At 35.8% G+C, this 20,268-nt stretch overlaps 1 protein-coding gene across 19 annotated transcripts in view; it reads right to left on the bottom strand.

Annotated features, from left to right (window-relative positions):
• Nucleotides 1–17,166: 17,166 nt before the first annotated feature.
• Nucleotides 17,167–20,268, bottom strand: part of adgrl2a (adhesion G protein-coupled receptor L2a) — a 334,526-nt gene continuing 331,424 nt past the window's right edge. For 12 of the 19 annotated variants that reach the window (XM_088598895.1, XM_088598896.1, XM_088598894.1 and 9 more), the window contains one exon: nucleotides 17,167–19,244. In XM_088598895.1, coding sequence (XP_088455021.1) covers nucleotides 18,490–19,244 — 755 coding nt within the window. In that variant the 3' untranslated portion in view covers nucleotides 17,167–18,489. Of the gene's footprint in view, nucleotides 19,245–19,859; nucleotides 19,913–20,268 lie in introns of all 19 variants that reach the window. The other 7 variants (XM_088598907.1, XM_088598910.1, XM_088598912.1 and 4 more) reach the window with 5 other exon arrangements.

Raw genomic sequence — 20,268 nt, 5'->3', positions numbered from 1 at the left:
AAAAATATATGGCTGTATTTTTATGAGCAGAAGATATTGGCCCAGTTTAAGTTCTTTTTTATTGCAGTAACAGCCATTAACTGTCAGCTAAATGATATATAAGGTATGTTTACAACTACAGTCTTCAGTGTTTACAGTACAAATTCTTTGAATCATGGATATCATGAATATTACAATGGTAAATAAGTGGTTCAATAATTACACGAAAACAGTAAAAAGAGTGTGAGTGTTACCCTAAGATAATCAAAAGCATAGATCCTTCTGTTCTGTTTTTTTTAAAAATCAATCCTATATTTTTCTGTCAAAGATGAAAATAAATTTTACACCTATGACTTTATAAAGTTTAGGATCCTTGCAAAACAAAATAAAAAACATACAGCTCCAGAGGTAACCTGTAGATGATAATATTCTCTATTGTCAGTAGAGACTGTACTACAACATAAACCATGCTTTTAGGATTTGCACCAAGTTGTTTGACAGCAAAAGTCCAAATCCATTGTTTTGTAAACTGAAGCACACTGAACCTAGGAAAGGGGGAAGTATTACACTGTGAATACAGCAATAGCAATATTCAACTGTCACTATTGTGTTGTACATTTGGTACAAGAAGCCATTTTGAGTGAACAAAGCACAGTCACTGTGTGAGGCATATCCCTTGTATTTACTTTCTTGTATTATGTTAGGGCAATGAAAAGTCAAAAGCAAAAGGCAACAATCAGGTTCCTTGGGGTGGTAATCTTAGCATTCTCTTGTAAAAAGAAAGTTCTCCTTAGGTTCACTAGGAATTCATTATAACGCTATCAATATTAATATTGTTCCTCTCACTACCAAAGCACGTGCACTGAAAAATGTGGGACAGAATTTGGATTGAGACTTTATAAAGTAACTGGGATCAGTTGAACAGTACTATTTTAAAATCATGTCCCTCTTGTCAGACAGGGTTTGTGTAATGTTGCCAGTGGTTTATTTGAAAGTTTTACTCTCTTATACAAGTTGCCCAATTGAAACTGAAGCAATTTTCGCTTTGCTCCACAGAGACCTCTCTGTTGCAGGAGAGATGCCAGGAGTTGCCTGGGGCTTCCTTGTAGCCAGTGCCAATGTCATTATCAGTGAGATGTGAGGTTTGCTGCTGAGGGTTTGGTGATAAAATTCACTCCTTATTTTCCTCTGGGAGAACCAGTACTGACAATCTCTGAAACCACCCTTTACTCCTGGATTTAATCTGATTTTTTCCTTTGCTTTTTGATAAAAGCATCTTCTTAATTTCTTCTGCCACTTCTTAATTTCTGTCTTAATGGCTGGTCTGTTAGTGTTCATAAAGTTTAACATGTTCCAAATTGTAATGTTTGTGTGAATTCAAAAACAGTTAAGACTTATGTGGGTGCTGAGATATCTCTTAATAAGGACTCTCAAAAAATACTTAAAATGAATCCATACCTATTGCAAAAAGTGAGTATTATATCACAATACTATAAAGTCCTAGAATATGTAGCAACCTTGCCAAGCAAGATTCAGTTTTGCTTTTAGAATTCTGAAGACCTGGTGTTCTTCCTTTAAGTTAAACTCAAAACGTTTGTAAAACTTGTATGATCAACTAATATTACACTCTTCTCTGAAAAAAATAAATAACTTTGTGTCTTAACAAAATTGAATTGACAGAAAATTAGGTATGTGCCTGAAGATTTTGGTGTCCAATTAACTTTTGAGAATAACATCTCTTGCCAAAAACTAGTCCAGTTTTTGGACTTTATATCTTAGGTGAATGATATTTTTGAAAGTTGTAGATGTAAATAAGGTGCATTTGTACAGATGGATAAAACTCACTTAATATAGCACTTTTCAAACAAAAGCACTCCAGATACTTTTACAGATGCTTGAGATGACTACAACTGGGATTCTCCAAGCAAAAACAATGTTTGGCTGAGTGTTCCGGGGGTATGGTTGGCACAAGTTGACCAAGGTATCCTCAAATTTAAACGTAACAGTGACTACTGATTTGGGTACCTGATTTTGGGTACTCACATGTGAGTGTAGAAAAATGTGGCACTTCTCTAATTCACACCAACTTTCTGGTAAGAATTGTGAAGCTCAATACATGTCAAAAAGATGAATGACTTCGATGGTTGGGAGTATCGGAGGTGCATGCCCAAAGGTCTTCATTTGCCTCATGTAGTACAGGGTATGTAAGCTGTAAACTGATAAGCATCTGGTGTTAGCAAATTGTTTGGGCATAGAATAGAAAACAAGTGGCAATTCCAAATGTAAGAAAAATAAGCAAGATGTGAGGTAGGCTTAAGAGAAAAAGACCATGAAACAGAATTCATAGAAAAAAAAATCTTAAGACAGCTAATATAATAAAACTTTGAGTAGGGAGCTGCATTAGGCTCCACAGGCAAAACTTTGTTTCATTTTCTTTTAAGCATGGAATAAACCTTTACCTGTTCCAACATCATAAAGAGCATTTGAATTATACTGGTGTAAAATACTACACCATTTACGGTGTATCCTGCCTTGTGACTGTTGCTTGCCAGGTTAAGCTCTGGCTCTCCTCGTAACCCTGTACTGGATAAGGGGATTTGAAAATGGATTATAAAAAATTATAGATGGTGTAGAATGCAAAATATGATATGACCGATTTTGGAACTAAAAGAAAGTACTGACATAGAAACATATTGAACACTTTGATGCATTGCATTCTTAAATTATGAAGGTCCATAGCTTCCTTCTCTTTCGGTTTTCAGTTTTTACAATTCTTTAGATTAACTTTCATAGATGTTGATATATTCCTGAACAGCAGCATCCTGCTTGGAAAAAAAAAATCAGTGGGCTTCTAAAAACTATACTGTACCAAGCAGTAAACAAGAGTTCAACCTTTTTCCCTCTGTTAGCACAACTAAAGATTTATCTTTTGTCTGATCCTGAAATTGTGCCTTTTGCAATGGTAAATGAAACAGCTGGTAGTTTGCCGTTATAACAACAGCACAGCAGGTCATTTTGTGACTGTGCTTGGATACCACTTAGTCTTCATGTTCTTCAGGGTGAGATGCACTCATATTCTTATACATTGAATCCACCTTCTAGTAATTTCTTAATTATAAAACAGAATTATCAGGAGAATAACTGGAGCAGCAGGTTAATTAAGTTTTTTACCTCTTGAGGACTGGAATAAGCCTGGTACAGGTCACAAACATAAGACAAGTTAGTCAAGAAAAGAAAGAAAAAGAATAGCAAAGATGAATGAAGTGAAGGACTGAGGAAAGAAGCCCATACTGGCACTCTGCCCTTGAAACAGCTTCAACTATTATGAGAACTGGAATCTAGGAGATTACAAACTCATAGCCAACAAGAACAAAAGCAATAATTAGAATAACAATTGTTATAACTACTTGTACAGCACTTTTTTGGCCTATGAAATTCCAAAGCACTTCACATATAGGAGGGGACACATGTTCACCACTAAACTGCAGCATCCACTTATCTGGGACTCCTATTATTTTTACATCTGTATTACTGTAGTAATATATAAGATTTTACTTACTGAAAGTGCTATGAATTTGCACGTAAATAAAATATAACCAAAGCATTTTACTGAAGAGTAAATTCTACATAATTACCTTTAGCAAAAAAAAGAGTTTCTAATAAATGTGTGTACAAAAAGATTATCACTAATTATGTGGAACCTGTCTTCATCAAAGTAGGAATGCTTATATCATCAGATCTCAGATTAAGAGCTGGGCTACATTTGTGCAATAAATCCTTAAAATAATCTGGAGCTAGACCATTCAGTACTTTAAACATGAGCAAGAGGACCTATATAAACTCAATATGAACTAGTTCAGGTTACAGAGAATGTGTGTTATGCGCTGGATGCAGAGTAGTTTAAGGAAACACATGAGAAGCTATGATGAAACTATAGATGAAACTGCAGTATGTAAAGAGTTGACAGTAGTCTAATTTGGATTAAATAAACACATGTATCAACATTTCAGCATGAGACACGCAGAGCAAACACTCTAACCAAGCTCACATACGCTTGTGACCTTCCTAACATGCTTCAAAGGACAACAGGAGGTCAAAAGTAACACCAGCGTTTCTTATTTGCATCAATGTTTTGATTTCATCTGATGTTGAGAAACTATGAGCATAATCTCCGTTATGTTGTGTAAACCTTTAGATTGAAAATGTTGCATCCATATCTTAGTATCACAAAAACATTCATGAAGTGCATAGACCAAAATTGTAGTGTCTGATTTGGTCTGAAAATAAATAATCTTTTCAATATTGCAAAGTGTCCCATATCCTTGATAGCAAGTGATTTGATAGCACGACAACATGTATGTAGCAAAAAGTAAAGCTTCCAGAAGGTTCTGTGGAACACAGAACAAAGACAGCAAATGGGACAACACCAAATTTAAAACAGCCAAAATATATGAATTGTTTCCTGGTCACCACATAGGAGTCTTAGTAATGAAGTGAAGTACCAGTGATCAATAGATAGTAGAGATGCAATGATTGATAGTCTCAAAAGCTGCATTGAAGTCCAGAGGGGGAAGAATATTAAGTGATTAAGATTCAAAAGACATCAGAAAGTCATTAACTACCTTAACAAGGGCTGTTTCAGTGCTGTATCTGTCTAAACCCTGACTGAAAAGGTTCAAAGAGCTCATTAGATGCAAAATGAGATTGCCGTTGAGCTGCTACCACCTCTTCCAGATTTTCTGTGAGAAAAGCCAAACTGGAAATAATAGTTAAGTTCTTGAGGGTCCTGGTTAGGATTTTCTAAACACAGGTGTGATAACAGCACTTTTTAAGCCAATAAGAACAACTAGATTCCAGGGACTGAATGAAATGGTTAGTAACAAATAGTCAATAAGTACAAAACCTAGCTTTGAGTAGAGGTTCAGGAATAGGGTGAAGGACTCAGGTAGTAGGTCTCATTTATGTGACAAATTCAGTTATGTACAGTAGGCTTTATCAAGAGCAGTAAAATGAGATTAACATGAACCTATGAAAGTCGGAGAGGATGTTGTTGTCATGACTACAAGAAGTGAGGTCAGCAACTTATTATATTACTGTAATAAAACACCAGTCCTTCAGAACAAAACTGTTTCTCTTACAGTGTTCACATAAGATTGTAAGCAATCTACCAATAATCTAAACCTTTTAATGAGTCACCATTTATCAACTCTTGACAATTAATTTGGGTTTCACCCCTTAGAAGACAACAATAATATCACTGTGATGGCTAAGGACTATTGTACATCAAATAAATCCAGAAAATGTGAATGTCTAATCTACTTTTGAAATAATGCAACAAAACATCTGCCATTTAATTAAAATAGATTATTTTTACATAGAATGGGATAACCTAATCATAATGGTAACGCAATTAAAAACGTGTGGGAGTTCACTTTAAAACGTGAGTTTCAACAGTACTTTTGCCATTTAAAAAAACATACTGTTGATGAAGAACAAGAGAAATCCTTTTATCATGTGTGGGATTCACAGGCTTTCATTTATGGGTTAAAAGTTAAAATCAGGGCCACATTGAGCAGTGAATGTCTGAAAAAAACACATGTATATATTGTGTTTAATAAATTTGTGCTCCATACAATATTATTAAATGTATTTGTAAATAAAAAATAAATAAATCAACACAAACAAGGTGGCAGCTTTCTCTGCCAACAGGATAATACTCATCAGTTACCTTCTCAGCTTTCCTCAAAGAAGGATTTCAACGTATTCAGGTGTCAATTTTCCAAAATGTTGAAACATCTACTGCTGGCTAAAATGAGGCTCTGGTATTCTATTAATGCAATTAAATGGAAAATCCAAAAACATTTTTTTCCATTTATTTCACAAAAACTATAAAATTTAATTTACTTATTTAGTTTAAAGTGCAGTTAAATCCACCATAATTAGAAAGATATTCCTGGTAAGTGTCATAGCAACCTGAAGTCTATCCTGAAAGCTCAGGGTGCAAAGCAGGACTACAACCAGACAGGACACTATCTCAGGAAATGCATGCACACTTAGGGGACCTAAATGACTTACTGTAATTGACCAAGCGAGTCTTTCACTAACAAATCTTTGTTGTAAAGTATGTGTTTTATGTAAGATTATGACATTTGACCACTTGATATGTTTATTCTTTCATTTTAGATTGGCAAATGATTGTATTTAGTATTATTCAGACATACATGTTAGGTTCAATTTTGTCTATTTTGTTAACATTATGGGATTAACAGATCTGGAATACCTTCCTAAAGTTGGATGAAATGTGACTTGTGCTTCATTCTGTCTCTGTTTCATGCATTTGCTCTCTTTTGGAATTGTCCCCTTAGTCCTTACGTCTATATGAAATTCCAGAGGACATAAAAAATACAAACTGAAGTAATTAATTCTTCACAGGCCCCATGAAATGAAGTTTATGCTTTTTCAGGGCAATTGGGTGATTCAGTACTTTATACACAACTGGTTATTAATAACTAATTTTATAAGAATATTTTTGAGAAAAATGTCCTAAAAATCAACAACCAAAAGCCTTCTGTTATTGATTGCCATGGAAAGTTGGTTAAAAAAAAGTTGTGCATACTAATTGATCTTTTCTTCTTTAAGAAGAGGTTTTCAATTTGTTACTCACAGTGGTCATGCCTCCACCTACATGCACACATTAAAACCCTCTGTGACTATCCAATCCACTGACTACATTATTGTAATTTCAGCAATTATGCACGCCAACAATAGAAAAAGTTAAAGTTACTTTATACTGTATGTGTAGGTTTTGGTCTCAGTGGGGTAGAAAAAGTTTAAAATGACCTTCCACTCTTCAAATGTACTGTTCAGTAGCAGGGGTACAGAAAACAGAATCAACTTCTTGACAAATAAAAGAGCACAGAATGATATTCAATTTGGCTTTACCATCTTTGTGCTGGCACACTATTATTATTCACATTTATTGCACACCAAGCACAATCCATTCATTTATTTTCTATAAAGACTGATTAAAATCTAAAATAAAGTACGGTTGTTTAAAATATAGTCATTTGGGAGTGTTCACTAAAACATACTGAACTTTTCATCTTCCTGCTTCACTATGTTTATTTTTTGGATGTAATGCTACATTTATTTCTCTGTATGTTCATTATAAAATAGAAAATGAAGCAGAAAATTAAAAAATGCCCGAAGTTTTAGTGATTATACTAAATTAAAAAAAAAAGTCTTTTGAAATTAGTTTCCTATCAAAATGTTAAGAAATAGCAAGTTCACAGTGGTGAGATTCACTCTGTTTTGGCGTCATCAGCATACAGTATAATGCAATACAGGGCAGTTTTAAAACCATAGTAGCTTTGCCAACAAAGCCTTTTTTTACAGCAGGAGAGCTCCTCGGTTAATTTTTGCTTACCTTTCGGCCTCTGGAAAAACATCTTTTTTGGTACCTGCAACAATCTGCGTTTGCTTTTAAAGTTCATTAAATGAAAGCACTTCTATGTATGTGCCTGCATTGTAGATATTGGAATGGAATGTCCTATAATCCCTGTAAACACAGGCAGCAGATGAGGTATTTTTTTAGAAGTCAGTGTGTCAGTGGTGCACATGCCTACTATAGGCAACAGTTGACTACGGAATGTGCCAATTCAAGGGTTTACAGCCAGTGGTTGGCAAATGGAAAAAATACCAACAGAAAGTAAATTTCAGGTCCTGTGACCTATATCTGTGCTGTGACCTGTACTACTCAGAACATCTCATTCATGGTTTGCTGCTGGCTGAGTGATCCCATATCTCAGAGGACAGCAAACAGTTTTGGATTTTTGTTGGATATTTTGGTTTTGTATACTGCCCTACCAGAATCAGTGATTTCTCTGGGTGTTCAGGTATTCTTCCTATGGATATTTGCTTATTTTTCTGTATTTTAATAAAATCCCAAACAGCTCAGCAAAAATATCCACCAGAAATTAAGTGGAATGAAAAACACTTCTCGAAAATCAACATGGTTATTTCAACATTTGATTTTTTTAAAGAAAGCATCTTTGACGCACTGGCTTGAAATTATTTCCTGCAAACACATTTTTGACTTTCTGCCAGTCTTATAAATCTGTGAAAAATTAGAAAAAAATACATTTCTCAAACCCAAGAGCTTTCTTGTTTGTTTCCACTGTGGTGAAGAACTAACCAATGATCAGTTTAATAAAGGTTGTTTATGTGCTATAACCTGCAAAGGGTAACTTGGATCCAAGAAGAAAGAAGTTAAAAATATAACAAACTTGTCACTCAGATTCAGAGACTTCTACCACATTAATTGAATGATGGGATCTTGTGTTTTCTATCCTACTGGTGGTCTTCCATCAGTAGTGACCAAGTGCCTGAACTTCCTTCCTTGTAAAAGATAAAATAGGCAATAGGGATGTTTTCTCCCCTTATATTTTGCTGACGAGTTTCTTTTTGCTTTCTGTGTCTTTCTCACATTGAGAAAAGGGCTTGGCTCACTGGGAGTAGCAGATCCCTCAGCCCCTTGGCTCATGCCCTACTTCCAAATCAATGTTTAACAAAAAATGAGCCACCCCTGCTGCTGAAGTGGGAGTTCTTGAGAAGGCCACACACAAGACAAAGGGGTGGGCTTGCTGCTTGGTAGTGATGGCCAGTTGAGTAGTTTATGGGTATCTAATAAGAAAAATCAACCATCTTTCTGACCAGAGGACCAGAGGATGCCTGTATAAGCCTACAGGTAAACAAACAGTAAGGAAAGGTGAGCAGAAGTTAATTTAAAATCTTTTACAAACGAAAACTTTCATTTGAACAAAGGTCTCATTTTAGAGGGGTGAGGAGTGCACTAAGGGGCACATACACTACCAGAAAAACGATATTAGTCCAAGATGAACTTCTTTATTTTACCATATAGAACCGCATTGTGAAATTAAATTGCTACCTTACTGTGAGAACTGAAGAGATTCAGGAGATAATGTGCTTAATTCCAGGGAAGCACTGTGTTTTCTAAATTGCAGCACATCACATAATTTTTACTTCATTAATTTGCCCTGTTATTTAGAGTGGGAATGTGCTGAATATTATTTTGTGCAAGTGTGAGTCATTGCACTAAGCATTCTCATGAAGGAATCATTTATTTAATTCACCACTTTTATATAGCTAAATTAAACCTTCCAGGGATAACTAGAAAGGCATCTGTAAATCTCTTGTTACTACATAAAATACTGATGATAGTCATCCCCCACTGTGATGTACAATGGGAGCTACAGTCAGAATAATGTAAGAATTCTTAGGTTTTAGGTTTAGAATTAATGAAGCTATGTGTGTGGTGAAAAAGGGAGAGTCTTTAGAACTTAGGAGATAATACCATTGCATTTAAACAATACAACTATGCAAAAAAATTACATGAACATGCAAACATAATTATAAAAAAAACCTTGTATTTTTTTAAAGTGAAAAATATCCAATAGGACTTACAAAAACAAAAAATAGAACATACCAATTACTATGCCAAAATACATGTACTTACAGTAATTTTGGACCACAAATATGTAAAATAAATGGCCACATCAAGATCAGGGCAGTAGTGTGGACTAGTGCTGAGGGCTCTCCAAATGTATCTACAAGGTTATTGGTTTAAATCCTGGTTATTGGTTTAAATGCCTGTAAGCAAAATACCTCACTCAGATTGCATCAGTACTTTTCCATATAAATGGTATAAAAATATGTGTTGTATAAAAGTATCAGCCAAACAGATGAATAATGAAGCACAATAATACAAAATATGCCCATATTTGATCTTCTTTCAGGGCAGAGCTATGAAAAGACTTGACATGGTTCAAGGACATGGGCTTTTGGAGGTAACAAATTCAAGCAATCCAATATCTTCTCTAACGTGCTCAAGGCAGAAAACAGTAAAAGATAAGAAAAGATCACTTTATTAGCCATATACAATTTCTTGCATTAGAAATTTGTCTTTTTGCATATCCTAGCTTGCTATCCATAAGACACACAGGCAAACAGACAAGGAGAGAAAAGCTTGGGGTCAGAGCGCAGAGTCAGCCATTTATACGGTACCCCTGGAGCAGCTGTGTTTAAGGTCCTTGCTCAAGGGCCCAACAGAGTAGGATTCCTCTGCCAGCCACGGGATTTGAACTAGCAACCTTCCAGCCATAGGTGCAGGTCCTTAGCGACAGTGCCACCGCTCCGCCCCTAAACCAACGGTCTGCTAAAAGAATAGAACTTCACCTTCAATTGGCAAAAGTTGAAAAGAACTTGTCATTACTTGTAAAGGATATGCCAGCATGGCAGTGATTTTCATAAAACTTGCAGTATCTGTCCTTATGAGGTCTTATGAGAAACCATTCCAGAGCATTTTCCGAAGGTTTTAAATATTAATGCAGGAGCCTTTGCCTGACTGTTGGCTACTATGGTCGACCATGGTTGACCTTTAAATTTTCAAGCATCTCCAGTGTCTAGGAAATGCTTCCAGGATTTAAGGGATCTTGGCTGACCCAAGCTGCCATAAGTGCCATAACTTTGAAAAGGGCATGGCTCTCTCACAATTTCTCTCTACCTTGCATAAACAGACAACATGATACATATATTATTGCATATTTATTGCAATGTATTGTAGTTAAACTGGTCATTTAGAATTGGAACCCATGAGTCAGCTACTATTTACAGAAAATACTTGAAATCTAATTTCATGATCAATCCGTAAAGTGTTACAATGTTTAAAAAATCCAGAAGATTAGAAGTATATTAATATCAATTACATTACAATTACAATAGTATTAATTACTCAAGGATAAGTGATCATAGAAATTTGTAGCATTGTAGCGTTGTAGCATATAATACTATAATTCTCTTTACACATATTTTGTTGCCCATCTGATGATTAAAGGAATCATACTACCCAGCAATATTACATTATACTCAAGATCCCCACATCAAGAAATTTAAAAATAATCAATACATTTGGTTCATGTTTGAAGACAACTAAGAGGCATTTCAAGAAACTTAAAATGTAATTAATTAAAAAATATATATTTCTTTTAAGTTTTAATTATGAGTTGTAGAACATACCAATATTAATACATTATCTTTTAATATACAGTAAGGTTGCAATATTTTTTAGGTTTCGGTGCAGAGAATTTACATGCTACCCCTTTACAGTTGCATAATGTACTACAGTAAATAGTATGCATTGTTAAATGGCATAAGGAACATACCACTCTGTTCTTCTTCCATCTGAAATCCCTGTGGCCAGACAGAATCATGAATAAGCAAATTTGTGAATGTTAAATTCATGTCATGACCCTACAGTACTGTGTATTTAGTCGATTAATACAGAATATAATGTTATCCATTTTTTTTCGTTTAGAATGTAAAGGTTGTTTTTCAAAAAATATTTTCATCTGCTTGTTGAATAATCTTTCACATGTATCACATAAGTTGAAAACTCTTATTTTTTAATTATGTTTAAAATTAGATTCATATGGTTTCTAGCATCAATTAAAGAATCTGTGTTTACATGATAAACGTGTTTAATCAAAGATGTATGTCCTGATGAAGGCTTAAATCATTTTGGGGTGTTTGGTCTTTTTTCTAGTTGTTCTTGTAATTCATTTTTACACATTTTGCACTGCTATGGATTTTAAGCAAATTAAGTATATCAGGGAGAGATGATAATATATTTTGTGATGGTGTACACCCAATTAAGTTAACACATCCAGTTCCACAGATCCCAGAGTCATCAGTAACCTGATTTTCAATGCATAGTTTGTATTATGTATGTCTTGTCTATGGGTTTCAGAAGATATTATTAAAGCCATTTTGCATGAGGAGAACATTTCCTACAGTTTTTTTAATGAAGTACTCTTTTTTAAATAAAATATCATACTTAATACAGGGAAATGAAATAATAAATCCTTCTAAATTGCTGAATTTGCAAACTGCTGGATTATATCCCTTCTTATCTTGAAGCTAATGAAAAATACTCCAAAAGTTGTTGGGAACCTAAAAAATATTTGTCTATAATAAAACCTTTCATTAGGAGTTGTTGTTCTTCAGCCTACAAATTGCAGTTTAATTTTACTCGCTTCATTTCACACAACTCCTTAAAAAGGAACAAAGTGGTTATGAAACCCACAGTACAATTTTCACATGATTGATACATTCAGTATGTGTGAAATGTAGGGTCAGATCATTTTATCTCTTAAAATTATTATATTGAGTCATGCATAACACCAAAAGAACAAATAAAAAGCAAAATTGATGGCCAAGTTCCATAGTAACAGAGTATTTCCCAGAAATGAGAATTTAGTAATTAAAGTTATTCAAAATTTCTGTCGGTAGAAAATCCTATAATTTATACTTAAGTTTAACTCGTAAACATGCAACTGACTTCCTCTTAGGCCACCCATTATTCACATCTGCTAGATAGATTTATTTTTTACATTTTAGCTAACTTTTAAGTTTGAAGGAAAAATGCTCATTTCTCAAATGTCAGATATTCTGACCTCATTTCCAGCAACCAGATTCATTTTTTAGATTTATTCTCAAATGGAAGAAACTATTCAGAATACGTTTAGTTTTCTGGAGTTCTACAGAAGGTCTTCTCTTCACTACAACTGAAAGCTCTTGAAGTAATGCTGTAAATCACAGGAATGTTCACTTGCTGTCTGAATTCTTATCTTTCTCCCTTCAAAGTCTATGATCCTTTTTAATAAGCTGTTTTACAGCAGTCATATACTGTAAAGCAAGCAAGCATTCAGCAATGTGAAATACAGGTTTACTTAAAGTGATATAAGAGCTTATGAATGCTGGATTAATATCTTTTATGCACCTTAAATTACAGCATGCAAGGAGATAAATATTACCAGACTGCAGTACAGTGTACCACACAAAATTGTTCTTTGAAGTGAAAGAAAATAAATCTCATTTTAACAGAAGTAATGCATGAACGTATATTAATTCTCAGAATAAAAAACACTGTGGAATAAAACTTGTAAGCTTCCAAGGTCAGGATTTCACACTGAAAATGAAGCAAATTCCCACCAAAGTTTACAGTAAACAATGGAAAATACAGCACTGCAGATAATACATGACACCACTCAAAACAGATTATTTGCTTTGAGAGGTCAATACATCTTTTCCACTTCTACCTACGAGAGATTTTCAGGAATTAAAAAATGCCAACAATAGCATGCGGATTGATTTTTAAAAAAATATTTCTGAAAACACGAGTTTCAAAGCTGCTGCTGGACTAATTCATACTTCTGAAGTTGACAGCCTCTCATCACTAACACTTGCAATTCCATTTTAAAACATATACATGGAAAGTCTTTGTTGCATACATATTTCTCAAGAACAGGAGGCATCAATATGTAATGTAACATGTAACATTAAGACTGCCATCAAGACTGGCCCTGACATCTTCCATTTGATTCAGTTCTCTGTCTGCCCTGTTGTGCAAACAATAACATTGTGTTGGTAGGTGAAACTAAAACCTAATGTGTACTCCAAATTGAAAAATAATTTATAGTTGCAGCAACTAAATACAAGTAAAAAAGACTTAAAATCTTACTAGCACTTGCAATAGCAATACCCTTAAAGGTATATATATCAGCAGTGTCAAACCTCATATTGCTGCCCTTCTGCCCTATACAAGGTTATAGCAAAACTTACACATTGTGTGGACAAAGACAGCAGCCCTGATCAGTGGGGAAGCAGCTTATTCCTGGTACTAATGTTTTCAGTGATATGCTGAAAAAAAAGTTATTTCCTAAGACATTTACTTAGTGTATCCCAGCAGCATAGTTACTTCTATAATATTTCTATAATGCTGGAGAATAAACATTCTAACCTTTTTTAAAGTACTTCTACATTGAACTTTCACCTGAAAACCACTATTCAAACACTGATATTCACATCAGAACAAAAACTGAGAAAGCAGTTTTAGATTAACAGTACATCTTATTCTGCGGGCAGCTCCTGTCATAGAGAAGCCATCTTCAATTATGCCAATAAATACAACTCTATGCGAGTTTCCACTGTTGGACATTGCATACAAAACAATATGTTCAGGTGGGTAGCTGTGTCAGCATGCGTAGACTGCAAAGTAATAGGTTTATTCCATGCTGAAAAGAGAAGAGAGAAAACACAACGTTTCAGCTGTGAAGCCTTCTTCAGGTGTGAGAAAGACAGGGCAGACAGCAAAGATTAAATAGCACAAAAGAACAAAAGCTGGGATAGGGGAGAGGCAGAGAGGCTACTCAGGAAGTGCAAAGTGGAGAGGGGTGAAGAAAGGTGTGAAGTCAAGATCAGCATGAGAATACAGAAGATTACGTGAAAATAAGTCAGTCAATGAGAGAAGGGGGAAGGTGTGAACCTAGTTTCAGGATGAGTTTAGTTTCTGTAGTCTTTCTGCTATGGGAGTTGAGAAACCCTTCTTTGAGAACAGAGACGGAGAGATCAGTGTGATCATGGCATGTCTGAGGTGAAATGAGAAACTATAGGCTTGGAGAAATCTTTAATCTTCACAGTCCTAACATGTTCTCTGAAGCGGTCTCCTAGCTTCCTTCCGGTTTCCCCAACGTAGATAGCTGGGCATTTTTTGCAAAAGATACAGTAAATGAGGTTGCTGGAAGTACAGCATGTTGTCTGAGTGATCCGGAATTCACCTGAGGGGCCCTGAATGAGCGTGTTGCTAGATATGTATTTGCAGGTGATGCAGCGTGTTCTGTTGTAGGGGAAGGTGCCTGGTGGGGATGATTGCCGAGTGCGGTCAAAGGAGTTGTGAACAAAAAGTTTATGTAGATTGGGTGGTTAGCGGTAAGAGATGATTGGGCGGTCAGAAAAAAGGGAACTGATGGAGGGATCATCCTGTAAAATGGAGTAGTTGTTAATAGTAGTCCCAGGGGTAGAAGGTGTGTTGGAGTGGTAGGGAAGCACCAAAGGAATGTGGTTGTGAGACCGGGAGTTCCTGATCGAGTTGACGAGCCAAGGGCTGTTTTTGGCCCGGGGGAAGGCCCTATCGATAACATGGGTGGGGTATCCTCTTTTGATGAAAAAGGAATACATTTTGAGTGCTTGGTTCCGGAAATCCATGTCGTCACTGCAGAGTCGACGTAGCCTGAGGAACTGTGAAAAAGGGAGAAGGTTTTTAGTGTGAGTGGGGTGAAAAGAGCTGTACAGGAGATAGCTGTGTGAATCTGTGGGTTTGTAAAAGACCGAGGTGGAGAGACCGAGGTTACAAAACAATATGTAGACAAAGGAACTTCCGTAACAACTAAGGAACAGACTTGCGGACAGACAAGTCAGGAGAGGGATATAAAAGATTTCAAAGACCCCAAGTATCCCATGGAGCACTGTTAAATCAATTATCAGGAAGAGGACACATAAAACTACTCAGAATCTTCAACGATCAGGTCGTCCTCCAAAACTCAGCAGCCAGGCCAGAAGGACATTGGTGAGAGAAGCACTCAAGAGACCCTAAACAACCCTCAAAGACCTATAATGTCTCATAATACAGATGTGAGAAACTGTGGGTGAGTCAACAATAGCTCAGGTAATCTGGGCTGAATGGTACAGTGGTGAGGAGGAAGCCCTCATTTGAAAAAAAGCATGAGGTCCTATCTGGTGTATGCAAAAGGGCATATGAAATTTTTTTTTGTGGTCTGATGAGACAATAATTGAGTTATTTGGCCTTGATGCCAAGTGTTATGTCTGGTGGAAGAAAAGCACTGTTAAGCATGGAGGTGGCAGCATAATTATGTGGGGTTGCTTTTCATTGGAAGAGACTGGTAGGCTTGTCAAAATAAGAGGGAAAAAATGGATGGAGCAAAATATAGGCAGACCTGGAACACCCTGCAAAAGATCTAAAATTTAGGACAGAGCATCATATTTCAACAGGACAATGACCTAAAACAAAAAGCCAAAACAACCTTTGAATGGCTTAAAGAGAAGCAGAAGTCCGTGAGTGGCCCAGTTTAAGTCCATACTTAAATCCCAAAAAAACCTGCAACAGCTGGAACACTTTTGCAAGAGTGGGGAAAAATTAAACCCGCAAGATGTGAAAAGCAGGTTACAACATACTGCAAAAGACGAGACTTGAAACTGCAAAAGGGGGAACAACTCAATATTAAATGCTTAAGGCCTCAGGGTGAATACTTGTCCAAGCTGGATTTTTCGGTTTTCTATTTTTCATAACTTTTTTTACAATAAAAATGATTATGACCCCATCAAAATGTGGTGTGTTTTGTTAATCATAAAAAATCCTGTTACAATATGCTGCAAAATAAGGTCGTAACAGAGCAAAATGTGGTAGAGGCCCAAGGGGATTGAATACTTTATACACCCACTGTAGATGGAGACTAACGATCAAAAAATACCCCACTATTTTAAGCCCTTTAGAACAGAAAGTATATAATTCTAAGTATAATTAAATATGGACTGTGTGGCAAACCACTTTTATTACATGCTTTTAAGTGAACCATGCCAGAATTCTTTTAAAAAAGACTTTCTGAAATCAGATTTTCAGGGACATTGATCCAGATGTACTTTTTATAAGGTTACAATCAGTATGTGTGCATCAGCAGACCTATTAAAATCAAATACTAATGCTCAGTACAATGTATAACTGTGCTGCAGAAAAGTAAAGTGATGATCCATTTGCCTGTATCAGCAAAACTATGTACATCAATATCAGACAAATCAATAGAGCATATAAATCACAAACCCAACAGCAGCTTTGGCTTGGTTTTCTTTTTTTATATTCCTTTAGAGCTGGTAGAAGTAACGGGTAGGCAATGCTTATTTACCAATTAATACACCTTATGCCAAAAATATTTACAGCTTATTTTCATTACTACTGTAGCATCATTATTTTGAATCTTTGTCAACTGTACATTTTAGGAATTGGAAGGATGCACTAATGGCAAATATTCTTAAGGAATATCTTTAAGAATTTGCTGGACGAAAAGTGGAATCAAATATAATATCAGTTTTGGCATTTTGCTACCAAAGATAGCAGTTAGTTAACTCTTTTTACTCACGAAAAACAATTATTAAAAACAGACTGCAAATCCCCTCAAGGTGATACAATCTAATTGGAGTATGGGGCGCGGAATAATTTCTTTCTCATGAAACAAAAATAATGAAGCACCTAGAAGAGCATTTGAAAAAAAATCTCACATTTATTTACTGTCAAACAAGTGTTGAACTTTACATCAGTTATTAGTGATGGGCACTTTAATAACATGTTTACACAAAATAATGAAATAAGCATACCAGTGCTGAAAGAATTTACACATCATCCGAGATCATTTTGTTGATTTTGAAATCCATAAATAAATAAATGTCCAAATCCAATCAGCTGAAATGTAATTATTTAAAGGATAAAAATTGATGCCAAACAAATTGGTCTCAAGTGCCTAGTGCCCATTGTTCTGTCAAGTATTTTACAGAAAAAGACATTTGAATAATCTAATTTACACCAAATTTGTGCAAGGCATGGCTTTATTGGCTTCAACAGAGGGAATTGTCCCCCCAAACTAAGATAAATTCTTTTGGCAATATGAAATTCAGACTTGTTCTGAAGGACAAAATTTGAAATTTGTATGTAAGCAAAACACTGTTTACAAGTGGAAAAAGTGAATATGGGTTGACCTTGTTTTTGTTGATTTTTTAAAAAGTTTTGTAGCATTTTTTGTTCAAACGTACTACAATGAATGAAGTGTAAGAATAAACATTTTATAACGTATGTGCAACTTTTACACAATAGTTTCTTCAAAGTCTTTAAAATCTTCTTTAAAATGTCTTTTATATTTATGGTTGTCATGAATTTTATTTTACACTAGCAATACAACAAAATATATTTTCTTTAGCCATTATTCTTGAGAACAGTTCAATGTACAATTGAGAAAATATAAGGCCTGTGGCTTGATTGCTAGTGGTTATACGTTCCAATCTTCACCGTGATGGAGATGACTTTGTTCTACCAAATGATCCAGGACCTTTACATTCCTAATTTCAGAAAGTCTCATTAGGAATATTTAAAGACAGTCCAACAGTTCCAGTCCTGGTCCCACAACCTGCTTTTGTATATAATACAAAGCAAGCTTAGACGAAAATGACATAACTGTATGTACAACCTTTTACTTAGAAAACTGCTGATTTGGAATGGCCAGTACATTTTTATCTTGAGTTGTTTAACAGCAGCAGCACATTTAAATACATAGTTGGTTTGTTTTTGAAAAAAATCTTCTCTTGGTTCTGCATGTTATATACAGTCTGTCTGAAAACTTCACAAAAGATATAGATACCAGTACACAGTGACCACCACGCACCACTGTCTGTCTGTGAAGATGAGGGTTAGAATGCTAGGCCCCGGTTCAAATTTCCCCACATTGTCTGTGTTGTCTTCACGGAGGAGGGTAAGGGAAAATGTTGGAGTTGGGGTTAAGGGGTTGGAGGAGAAAGTTTTTTTTTAAATACACTTTAAAGGCTTGTCACCAACTGCATTTGTCCTTCCCTCACGTCTGCTTCAGGGATACAGTCTTCTTTGTTTATAGGAATAATGTATCCATCACTATTGCCTCTGCTGATCTGGTAGTAGGCCTGCAGCTGGTTTCCAGCTCCTAGATTAGGCATGCTCTTGTAGTAAACATCCTCGTTTTCACTCTTCTTTGAAGGTGAGAGGTCTTCCTCTATATCTGGACTACTCTCAGGATAGGGAGAGTCTCTTAGGTTAGGCATACTAGTGTAAAGTGAGTCTCTATTGGGGGACTGCAGGTTGTCCTCAGCCTCAGTTGTGAGCTGGGAGACATAGCTGTCTGTTCCCTCGGTCTTCACTTTCTTCTGAGGATGGTACAGAAGCGAGTGAGTCCGTTGGGGAATTAGAGGGGCCTCTAGCTCCTTGTGGTGCAGCTCCAAACCAGGGGTGTCACCATGCACCAAAGATGAGGCATCTGCCACAATGGCATCATCTTCACTGCTGCTTCCACCCACCACCACTTTGGCTGAAGGAGTTCTCTCGATGTTGTGGCTCTTGCTGCAGGCCCTGAGGTTGTTGTGCACCAGTTCGGAAATTATCATCTTTTCAAAAGCTGCATCGTCAAGGCTGAGTCCACAATCCACGACCTGTACTGTGTCACTGTAGTCCCCATTGCGAAGTGAATAACTATTGTTAAAATTACCATTTAGCGGTAGAGTATCCATTGCACTTGTATCCCTGGCATTGTTCAGTGAGTGTCCTGGAAAGAAAAGAACACGTGAGGGGATTTACATTAGCCACAACTCTTAACTTCACCTAAAAAAATAATAAAAAAGAAAATAGATTTAATGCTGTTCAGGACAAAATGTACTTTTAATTGCTTAAATTTACTTATGAAAAACATTACAGACAAAATCCCATATAGATAAACTTGAAGAATCTACAAGATCATTTGAATTATACTTAATAAGAGAAAAATCATTCTTCAACAACACATAAAATATTACAATTAAGTAGCCATATACTCCAAACCATTCCCACAGAAAACGTAAAGCTGTTTTGCAGTAACATTACAAACATTCCTTGCAGTAAAATCAAGACAGTCTTTTGTCCTAAACAACACTAAAATACAAAGAAAAAAGAAGATATCACGTACACAAAGTATAGGTAAATGTACGAATGTGTAGCCACAAACGGGCACGCTACTACATTAACAGAAGTTCTAATAACTCCTTTTATGGAGATGAGGGAAAAAAATTGAAAAAATGAACAAATACAAAAGAATTGTGTTTAACAAGGACAGCCATCTCTCGCACTAAAGGGGGCCCACAAGCACCATCCGACATCACGATAGACAGCAGGTGAAATGACTCACTTTGGACAACTCACATCATGTCTGTCTGCTCAGGCTATCTGGCCTAAGAGTAGCTGATGTACAAAAGAAAGTAAAATGATTTATTGTAACATGATGAATAATCACTGAAAAAAAATAAATCTTAGCAACTTAGTTAGAGCAAGGGTTCAGCAAAGTAAATTAAGGAGCAATCACAGCTTCTTTTTCTAGTTAATGCAACCTTTTTCCCATTGAGATGTATATGTGTGCTTTTGCAGTTTCTCTCTGCCACTGCCCCAGGCTTTAAAAGGTCAAAGTTAGCCCACAGCCCTGCAGCTTGCATCAGTCACAGTGACAGTTCTGAATGAACCCCAGTTATTACAAGTGCGGCCCATGAAAACCATGGCCAGTGAGGTCAGATGCAGAAATGTTAGGAATTTCTGTAAACATG

The sequence above is a fragment of the Lepisosteus platostomus genome, chromosome 11 (assembly GCF_059453375.1).
Source record: "Lepisosteus platostomus isolate fLepPlt1 chromosome 11, fLepPlt1.hap1, whole genome shotgun sequence".
NCBI classification, from domain to species: domain Eukaryota; kingdom Metazoa; phylum Chordata; class Actinopteri; order Semionotiformes; family Lepisosteidae; genus Lepisosteus; species Lepisosteus platostomus.
The sequence above is the reverse complement of the archived record's forward strand: the minus strand, read 5'-3'. Positions and strand labels throughout refer to the sequence as shown.